General features: G+C 40.6%; 1 protein-coding gene across 1 annotated transcript; it reads right to left on the bottom strand.

Moving 5' to 3' along the window:
* Nucleotides 1-315: 315 nt before the first annotated feature.
* LOC110827231 (protein takeout-like) lies at nucleotides 316-10759 on the bottom strand. The gene is made up of 7 exons (XM_022058698.2): nucleotides 8225-10759; nucleotides 7736-7829; nucleotides 7225-7320; nucleotides 6323-6470; nucleotides 2225-2358; nucleotides 1402-1551; nucleotides 316-715 (listed from the first exon to the last, which is right to left on the bottom strand). The coding sequence occupies exons 2-7, from the start codon at nucleotides 7806-7808 to the stop codon at nucleotides 564-566; spliced, it is 753 nt and encodes a 250-aa protein (XP_021914390.1). The 5' UTR covers nucleotides 7809-7829; nucleotides 8225-10759; the 3' UTR covers nucleotides 316-563.
* Between the last annotated feature and the right edge of the window lie 89 nt (nucleotides 10760-10848).

The raw sequence follows: 10848 nt of genomic DNA, 5'->3' as shown, positions 1-10848 counted from the left end.
TTTACGCAGTCACTTAATACATACCTGATATTTGTTCTTGTGTTTCCATTTACAATGAGCCTTATGGTTACTTAGCAACAAGACACCTTGAACATCTGTCTAATAAGAAACTTCTCTGTGCTTGGCTCTTTAGATATCGGATGTTCGCCGCTGCCACTAAAGATATTTTACGTTTTACGATCCAAATTCTCATTAAAATAATAGATTATATGTCTTTAAAAAATTGTTCAGCAAATCAAAATATTTCCCCACCTTCTGTGAAACTTGAAGGCTTATCGTCGTGTTCACTGGGGGTCAAATTCTAAGTCAGTTGAATTAAATACCAGTATTTAATATCTGTTTTAATAATGTTATTCCATCTGATTCTAGTTTTATCAAATGACTTCTTTCCTGCAGGTTTTTAGTCTAAAATTACTTGTACGCTTTTCTCGTGCTCATCTCGAAAAACTTGATCTGATCGCCCCAATTACGTATGGTAGTCGGCATTCCGTTAATAAGCCTAATCTTCGCTAATAAGTGAAATTGTACTCTGAAGATTCATTCTGACGTCCGTGGAGACGCTGTTACTCAGGAAAGAGCTCCTTGAAGGAGAACTTTCGGTACACGTTGTTACTTATATTCTTAAAAAGAATTCCGAAACCTTCCTCTGGCAGGTGCTTGTAAGTTTTGAACGCCTCGCGTGAGTTTTCGTTCAGGAACGTGTTGGCCATCTTACCTGGAATGAGAACAAGTGACGTAAGCCAAGTATTAAGTGTGTCTGCCAGGTAAATTGACCTTGGCTCTTATTAAACACGTAGGTAGACAGTGGAGGCGTGGCCCCACTGTTTCCTAACCGTGGCATAATTTAGATGCGACACATCTCAGTCGCTTTAATCTGCAGAGAATTAATTCCCATTATTCATTGGGTGGTAAGCTAGGTGTTCATCTGAACCGGTTCGCCGCGCTCGGAGGCTAACAGAAGAATAATAATTCGTCCTTGTTGGGAATCGAATAGAGAAAGGTGAAAGTCACTATGGAGAGCGGTGGAACGAAGTTTTTGAAAAATAATGAGAAAAGTAAGAAAAAATATAAGTGATTTTAGGTTATCACGGTGGCAGCCATGAAGACGACTGTCTTCTGGGATATTGCACCGTGTAGTCTCCCAGAAGTTGAGCGACGTTTCGGAGGTTCTTACTGTATCCATCTTCAGGGCTTTGAAACGTTGGTAAACATCTACCAGACTACACGGCGCAACATCCCAGAAGACAGTCGTCTTCAGAGCTAGAAAAGGCAGTCTTACGGACAGACGAACGCGAGACTGGGAGACGACAGATCTATCGCTTCATGGTCTGATTAACAGGCAGGTTACTCCTGGACGCGGAAAGTGTGAATACGAGGAAGGCATGCGGTGTGTATGCTTACCGAGTGTCTTGTCTCCCCCGAACAAGTTGTTGAACTGGAAGTGACTGTTTCGTGCGCCGAGAGTCCACTTCAGGTCCTTGACCTCCAGGAACTGCTGACCTCCCCGATTTTCCATTTCAAACAGAGTGCGGCAAGTGGTTGTAACTTCCGCTGGAATCCAAATTGAGCGCGTGTTATGAGCTTTCTCGCTGTCAGAATTCGCGCATGCGTGGCCTCAGCGCCTACCTGATTGGCTATCACTCGTATTTCGTATTTCCTTCGCCGTTAATGAACTTACTCACACGTAAATCTAAATAAGATATTGACAATTTCAAGCAGTTTATGTTCTGGTTATTAAAATTTTATTCCACATAACAGTCAGTTCATGTAGCCAGCAGACCGACGAGGGCACCCCCGTCTACCTAAACCCTCAGATTTGGCTTTAGTTCTGCAGTAGGACAGCGGACTCTGCCCTCGCTTACTGGCTAAACTATTACGTATGAGCACTCCACTGTTAATTTGTAAGTCTCATATAATTAAGCAGTATTCTGTTCCGCGCTGTAGTTCGGTTTGTAGCGTGTTTGCCTGGGGATCTAACCCCGGCCGGACCCCATCGTAGGCAAACATTCTACCATCTTAACCGTAATGGACAACTGACGTGTTCTTCTCGTACGTAACTCATGAATTAAGACTGAGGAAAGTGAAAAATGTAATTGTGTGATAATGAAAGAATCAGTGGAGCTCCGATGCCTAATATCTTGGCCAGAAAGTCGTAGAAGTGTCCACTGTCGTTTGGGCACCGAATCTGAAGGTTCTTAAAGAAGGGGGTCCCAGTGTCACTTACTGAACTTGAGTGTGCAGTCTCCTTTCCCCTCCATCGACAAGGCCAACACTTTCCCCTTCATTTCATAGTCAGCGGTGATAATCAGGGAAGGTATCTTCATTCGTAACTCCATCGTCAGTGTGTCGAAATCCATCCTGTTGGGGACACCGTGTTTTATTCTGATAGCAGAACACTTAATTATGATTAAACGCCTGGTATCTGTTACGAGGTGGTTTAGTTCTTTCAGATAGACGTCAGGATCTCGCAAGAGATAATTTTACCTCAGGAGATGGACTGAACGTTTTAATTGGTTTGCCCTTTGTAAGCGTGTTCACAACTCTGTGGAGCGGCCACTAGAATCGCTCTCTTCGTCCCTCCGTCTGTCTGTACCCATGCAAGATCTCGAGAACAGGTAAAGGGATTTTAAATATATTTGATATTGGGGAGTTTTAATAATAATAGTTTCTAATTCTGGTTCAGACTGGACAAGAACGAACACTTTGCGCGGATATGCAAATTCGTTTCTTTCTCGTGGAAATTTTAGGGCGGGAAATCCCCAGCCGGGATTTCCCTGCCATTCGCAAGGTCATGGGCAGATCTCAGTTAACGCGTCTGAATTATTACGCCACACGTGAATTTATTAACGTCGCAAGTTGTCGGAACGATAGTATATAATTTACACACTTCGATCAGAGAATTTTAAGTAGTGGGCTCTGTATTTTTTACGCGCCTTCGGCGTGTATAGAACTGGATCCACCGATTATGGCCGCTGACCTTGAAGGTAGTGCCCAGTATGCGGACCACTCAATGAAGGAAGGAAGGAGTTTCCGTCGGTCAGTACAGTCTGCGTCAGTGCAGCAGTGTAGAAGCCTGATAATTGTTGTCTTGTGACTGTGCTGTGTTAATGATATGCCACCTGTTCGATGCACTCTCCTTTCTGGTCACTGATAACGCCTCGATCACAACAGACAGACAGACAGACAAACCACCGACGTCTTAATCAAAGGACGAAATGAAAGTTTAGCTATTGGAAATAAACATCCCATTTTGTGGCAACGTATTGAATGCTCAACTGTACGATTTAATCGAATTAAATAAGTCAAAGGACAAATATTATGTGATTGGACACGCGTGGTCACTAAGTCACGTTTCGGCACGCTTACATTACGTTACGTAAGGCTCCATTTATTTCTATAACTTTGCAATACGTTACATTAAGTTACGATAGGTTATGTTAGGTTAGACGTTTTCGGTTAGGTTAGGATTTGATAGGTTAGGTTATGGTAGGTTAGGTTAGGTTAGGTTAAGTTCTATAGCGGATTTTGTTAGTTTATGAATCGTTTTGATAATTTTTGTGACGTATTGACACTTATGGCCACAATTCGTCACGGCCTTATAATACGTCACGCCTAGTCACGCTTGGCCACGCTTTGTAAATATTCGTCATATTTCGATATTTCTGGCCACATCTCGTGACTCCGTTACTGTACGCCACGCCTAGTCACGCTTTGTCACGATTGAGCACGCTTGGTCACGCGCAGACACGTTTTTAAAATCTTCGGTTTATTTTAACACTTAAGGTCAGCTGCGGCCACGCCATTATAGCATGTCACTCCTAGTCACGCTTTGTAAATTTTCGTCACGTTTGTACACATTTGGTGTTCCCTTGTAACCACGTGAACGCAGGTAACGCTTAGTCACGCTATGTCACGTTTGAGCACGCGTGTTCAGTAAGTCACGTTTCGGCACGCTTACGTTATGTTACGTACGGATCAGTTAAATTTTGCAGCTTTACAATACGTTAAATGAAGTTACGACAGGTTAGGTTAGCTTAGGTTAGGTTAGGTTAGGTTGTGTTAGGTTAGGTTAGGTTAGGTTAGGTTTTGTTAGGTTGGGTTAGGTTAGGTTGGGTTAGGTTTGGTTGGGTTAGGTTAGGTTAAGTTCTATAGTTGATTTTGTTAGTTTATCAATCGTTTTGATAATTGTTGTGAAGTTTTGACACTTATTGCCACAATTCGTCACGGCCGTGCAATACGTCACGCCTAGTCACGCTTTGTCACGCTTGGCCACGCTTTGTAAATATTGGTCATATTTCGATATTTCTGGCCACATCTCGTGACTCCATTACTGTACGTCACGCCTTGTCACGCTTTGTCACGCTTTGTCACGCTTGAGCACGCTTGGTCACGCGCAGACACGTTTTTAAAATCTTCGGTTTATTTTAACACTTAAGGTCAGCTGCGGTCACGCCATTATGGCATGTCACGCCTAGTCACGCTTTGTCACGCTTTGTCACGCTTAGTCACGCTTTGTAAATTTTCATCACGGTTGTACACATTTGGTGTTACCTTGTCACCACGTGAACGCAGGTAACGCTTAGTCACGCTATGTCACGTTTGAGCACGCGTGATCACTAAGTCACGTTTCTTCACGCTTACGTTATGTTACATACGGATCAGTTAATTTTTGCAGCTTTACAATACATTAAATGAAGTTACGACAGGTTAGGATAGCTTAGGTTAGGTCAGGTTGTGTTTGGTTGGGTTAGGTTAGGTTAGGTTAGGTTAGGTTGTGTTAGGTTACGTTTGGTTGGGTTGGGTTAGGTTAGGTTAGGTTAAGTTCTGTAGTGGATTTTGTTAGTTTATCAATCGTTTTGATAATTGTTGTGACGTTTTGACAATTTTTGCCACAATTCGTCACGGCCTTGTAATACGTCACGCCTAGTCACGCATTGTCACGCTTGGCCACGCTTTTTAAATATTCATCATATTTCGATATTTCTGGCCACATCTCGTGACTCCGTTACTGTACGCCACGCCTAGTCACGCTTTGTCACGATTGAGCACGCTTGGTCACGCGCAGACTCGTTTTTAAAATCTTCGGTTTATTTTAACACTTAAGGTCAGCTGCGGCCACGCCATTATAGCATGTCACGCCTAGTCACGCTTTGTCACGCTTAGTCACGCTTTGTAAATTTTCGTCACGTTTGTACACATTTGGTGTTCCCTTGTCACCACGTGAACGCAGGTCACGCCTAGTCACGCTTAGTCACGTTTTGTCGCGCTTAATCACGCGTGACACTATGTCACGTTTCTTCACGCTTACGTTATGTTATGTATGGCTCGGTTAATTTTTGAAACTTTGCAATATGTTAGATGTAGTTACGACAGAATAAACTAGGTTGGGTTAGGTTATGTAGGGTAAGGTTATGTTAAGTTAGGTTAAGTTAGGTTAAGTTAGGTTGGGTTAGGTTAGGTTTGGTTAGGTTAAGTTCTATAGTGGATTTTGTTAGGTTATGAATCGTTTTGATAATTGTTTTGACGTTTTGACACTTATGGCCACTATTCTTCACGCTTTGTCACGCTTTGTAAATATTCGTCACGTTTCGACATTTATGGCCACATCTCGTCACGCCGTGACAGTACGTCACGCCTAGTCACGCTTTGTCACTAATATATAATATAATTGAGGTTAATGGAGCGAACAGCAGCAGCGGTGGTGATGAATCGAGTGATATTTCAGAAAGCGAATGTCTGTGAGGAATGGAAGAATTAGAAGAGGACCGAAGAGTTGTGATGAAGATAAAATTATCTCACACTCTCTGCAGTTTTAATTTTCTAGTGACGTGTAGTGTAGTGAAATCGATTTTCCTGTGTTACATACCGTGGTGGTATTTTATTTGGAGTGTACTGTACGCGGCCTGATGCATCCCTTCCAGCAAATTTCTGGTTTGTGACTCGCTCCGAGGTTCCAATTCACAAGTTAAGCGGCCAAGAACGCTGGAACTCAGTATAAACTCGTTAATGGATCGTGAGAAAGGCCGGATGTGTACCACGCTTACGAAAAATGGCAGTTTTAAGTAACATTTTAGAAGACGAAATATTCAATGATATACTGTTTGGAAGAGAGACGTATATGGAAGGATAATATTAAAATACATTTTCAAGAAATAATTTGTGAGGGTGTGTGGATTCAGTTGTAAATAGGATGCGCTCGTTTTGACAGGATTTAACTATTATCATCACATTCTAAAAATGGCAGGCTGTTATGAACCCGGTAAGAATGGCCGAAGGCAAACATTATTAAGTGACATCTTCGCAGGATGTAGACGCAACCCACCTGACATCCAACACCTTGCTCTGGCCAATGCCGTGGATCGTGACGTTGCTCAGAATTTGTTCCATCTCGAAATTTCCGTTCACTTCTTTGTATCCCAGGCGGGGGATGTTGAGGGGGTCCATTGGCACGATGTAAAGCTCGGGGATGCCTGCAACAGTGTGTCATGTCTACACTGATTTCGGCTCGACGTCTCGTCAGGGCATTACTTGGTTTTCGACAGTGTACTCCGCGCATAACGAGGCAAGCTTGTGTTCTGATAAAGGCAGCCTGAGCTTGAAGCTGGCTACTAAGATCCTGTACTTTTAGCGTGAGGTATGTATACCGGGTGGCGCTAAAACTCACAATTTTGTGAAGAAATGTAAAAAATGCACGACTCCTCCGATATCAGCGAATCTCAAGACGCCTGTAAGACTTGCAGAACATACCTAAGTTTGTGTACGTAAAGATTGTAAAGATTTGTTTAATTTTAACCGTCTAATCACAATAAAATATTTTATTAAATATTAAAATATTATTATTACAATTAACATTTAATATTTAAAATATTTTAATATATTTTAAATATTTTAAATATTAAATGTTAATTGTAATAATAATAATATTTTAATATTTAATAAAATATTTTATTATGATTAGACGGTTAAAATTAAACAATTATAATCATCACACTATGACGCAACATTATCATCTCATGAATAGTTGTAAAGATTTGTTTTGTTTTTTTATCACTGAGTTTAATTAGTGTCTACTTTTAAATTACGCGTGTAGTAATGTAGACTGCACTTTTTTTTGTATATAACAACGGACATTTTAAACTAACGAAAGGACTGACAGACGCACGCGCAGCTTGAAACTGTTGTCATGGACACGTTCCTTTGTGTGGAGACGTGTGAGAGTGTTACCTTTGATGAGCAGTGGTCTCAGGTCTTCCAGGGTGTTCTTAATGCAGCTCGAAATATCCGGATCACTCCTGTGGCAGATCTGGAAGAACTCACTTGCTGCAACAACAGGCCCGCCAACATAACACCATGATTAACTTTAATATTGTCATTTCTGTTCAATTCATTCAATTTATGAATTTATTTCGCGGGACAAAGTTTTTAAATGCATATTGCAAATAACGCATTGTGATATTATGTGTTTTCCGGTACGGATGCACTTTCCTAGCTTGCTATTATTATTATTATTATTATTATTATTATTTCGTTCTGTGTGATGATAAATACGAATTTATGCATCATCGCATTTAATTGACTTTTGATGACGACAAAGTAATGAGCTGTTGCATAACGTAGATTTAGACTTTGTGGCAACTACTTCAAGGTCACATAATATCAGCAACTTGTGCAGCTGTTTTAAGTCAGATGCCCCCCCCCCCCCCTCCCACGATCTGTAAATAATCTCTGTGCTTACCGGGATTCGTAGCTTGGACAACATAAGTTGTCACGAAAACCATCAACAGGACAGTAACGCTGGAAACTCCCATTTTCTGGCTTGGAGTCTGCACCTGAGCCAGACAGTGAGATCAGGTTTTCTCAATCCACGGTCCGCTAGTCGCATGCGACACCCCTACGTTTTTGTAATATCGTGTCACTCCATGTAATAAAAATAGTTATCGCTTGGATTTTATGTATAATTTCAATTGATTAATTATCGAATTTAACAAATAAATTTGTTAAAGAAAATTATCGAATAATCTGTGAAACTGTTTGAAATGGTAACTTAGTATAATTTTTAATGACTTCACACATAACATAACAACATAAATTATGATTCTCATTAAGATCTACAACCTTTACTTCTGAAAATCTTATGTACGTTTAATATTTAACGAATATTATGACTGTAAAGAATGTTATATCTATAATGTTATTGGCTCTGTTAGAACACTAATGTACCCACAGTAGCTACTTGATGTCTTTGTGAAGTTGCTAGGAGTTTCGTCTCTCACACCAGAATGCGCTGGAAACGTATGTTATTTAACCTATAAAACCTGTGAAGGTTTGCTATAAAGCCCTTCAAACTTTTGTGCAAACAATTCAATGTGTTTCCATGGTGACTGGCTGTAAATGAGATGGGCCTGGAAATTAGCTTGTCACTTCTGCAATTAATAATACATACACTTAACATGTTTGCAATTACGTTTGTTCGCGAAAATGTTTGGTTTATGACGTAACGTCTACAGTTTTAGAATCAGAAGGTCTGAAGTAAAAAAGTTTGGGACTGAAATGTAATTGAATGTTTCCATCGGTTTCCGAACGAATGTGTCTTACCTCAAAGTAAAGATGTTTTTCGCTTCTAATTGCGTTTGCCCTGCGTGCTCTGGCTTCCGGTTAGCTGGTCAGAATCTTCATCGGCTTTCCTCTGTATCTTGAAGTGAATGCTACTTAGCGCATTAACATATACAATAAAATCTCTCCTTGAAGCTCTTACCATATTTTCCGACACCATGTAACCTATCCGTTGAAAATCGTCTTTGAACAAAACAATATTTCATAAATCTAGAACAAATAAATTTAACGTGTTCGCTAATAGGACGCTGATGAGAATATTTGGACGTAAAAATTATGAAATAACAGGAGACTAGATATAATTCATAACGACGAGCTTCATAAATGTAATTTTCACAGGATATTATAAAAATTATCATATGAAGTAGGATGAGATTGGCTGGGCATGTAACAAGCATGGGAGAGAAGAGAAATGCTTAAAACGTTTTTTTTTTTTGTCTAGAAACCACGGAATTAAGTTTGGAGGTTGTGGACCGAATTCACAATGTGGGCTCTTGTGGACACGGCAGTGAACGTTTGGATGGCTGAGCGAGTATCAGCTTTTCATGGAATGTACTCCATCGAATTGTTATAGAGTACGGGTCTTTCAAAAGATTCTTATCGTCTTGCCTTTCAAGATCTTAAGTTTTATTAGACTTTGTGTAACCTGTGTTGTTGAAACAGTGTCTTAAAATCCCAAGAATATTTCAAGGATCCAACACCCGAGTTTGATCCGAATTTCTCTCGCGCCTGCAATTCTCCGTGGAGACTACACGCTTAACACCGGAGTCGGAGAAGTTGCCGCTCATTCACGGCGCTTAGTTTGTAAATCATGCCAGAAACTGTGTTGTCATTAGGATTGCAGGTTATTTAACGATCCAGTATCAACTGTAGCGATTATTATGTGCATAAATCATTATGTATCGGGATCCTCTGACCACTTTCGTGTCTTCATATTTACAAAATTTGTGTGTGTGTGTGTGTGTGTGAGAATATCTGCAAACCGTTTACGTATGCCAGTTAATTAAAAATGGCATTTGTTGTTTGTATGTGTTTATACAGATGTCGATCTGCCCCTCCGTCTTCTACAATGCGCTGAGGTATAAGACCTGAGTCGTCTGCCAGACACCAGCCATGACAACGGACAGCTTAAACCCAGCCGAAAGATCACTGTCTTCTGGGTTGTTGCACCGTGTACCGACGTTTCAGAGGTCCTTGCTGCCTCCACCATCAGGGCGATGAATAGGCCGTACGAGTGGAAAGAGATAGAGTTATAGGGACCTAACCAGTGGGGACTAGTGTCAGAATCAGGCGAGGACGTGTGAACCAATAGGAGTGCGTGAGCCCATGCTCTGATGATGGAAGCAGCAAGGACCTCTGAAACGTCGGTTAAACTCAAAAGAGAGCCACCTTCGGACTCACCGCCGTGAAAATATCAAATCCTACTTAAATCCAGCCTTTATTTTCAAGGACGCGTGACCCTTCTGGATGGTTTCCATTATCAAAGTGGTCTTTGTTCATGTACGCGAATGAAAATGAAGTTTCTGTAACTTGTTGAGCAACTAGTCGATTAATCGCCGTTTGCATTTGCAGTCCTTGTCTCGACATGGCAACAGTAACACGTACTTACCTGCTACCTCTCGCCTCAGGTTCGTTCCAGACAGGTTGGCGTCCTTGGACATGAAATAGTGGTCAGGTTGAGTACGTTTCGCCCAAACTCTACTGCTGAAGTGAACATGTTTTTTACAGACTGTTTTCTTTAATACATAATTTCTTTGATATATATCCGTCGCGGACACAAACCCGTTGCTACAACTGAGAATATATCTACAATAATATTAATAATAGTATTTATTATTATTATTATGTGTCCTTGAGATTGCAAATACACATTTTATTTTATGTTTTTTATGTACATTGTGTGTAAATTTATGATACGGCCAGTTTGGTTTATTCAAAGCAGGAAAAATGTAGTAACCTAACCTAACCTAAGAGTTGTGACACATAATTCAGACTACAGGAAATCCAATTCAATCAGCGTATCAGAAGCTGCACTTTCAATTTCTGAGAATCATGTGACTCTGACAGCGGCTGAGGTATTTTTCGTGTTGGTAATAACATTATTAATGGGACATCTCTGATTTAGGAATTTTGGGCGGGATTTAAGTTTTTTTTAATTTGTGGGAAATCAGCTGTTTGTAAGTTAGACCTACATAAAATTTAATTGTTTGATAATCGGAAATTAAAGACACGAAC

This window comes from Zootermopsis nevadensis, unplaced genomic scaffold, assembly GCF_977971745.1.
Source record: "Zootermopsis nevadensis isolate Lab colony 2312 unplaced genomic scaffold, Znev_1.0 Znev_ptg000010l, whole genome shotgun sequence".
Taxonomy (NCBI): Eukaryota; Metazoa; Arthropoda; class Insecta; order Blattodea; family Termopsidae; genus Zootermopsis; species Zootermopsis nevadensis.
The sequence above is the reverse complement of the archived record's forward strand: the minus strand, read 5'-3'. Positions and strand labels throughout refer to the sequence as shown.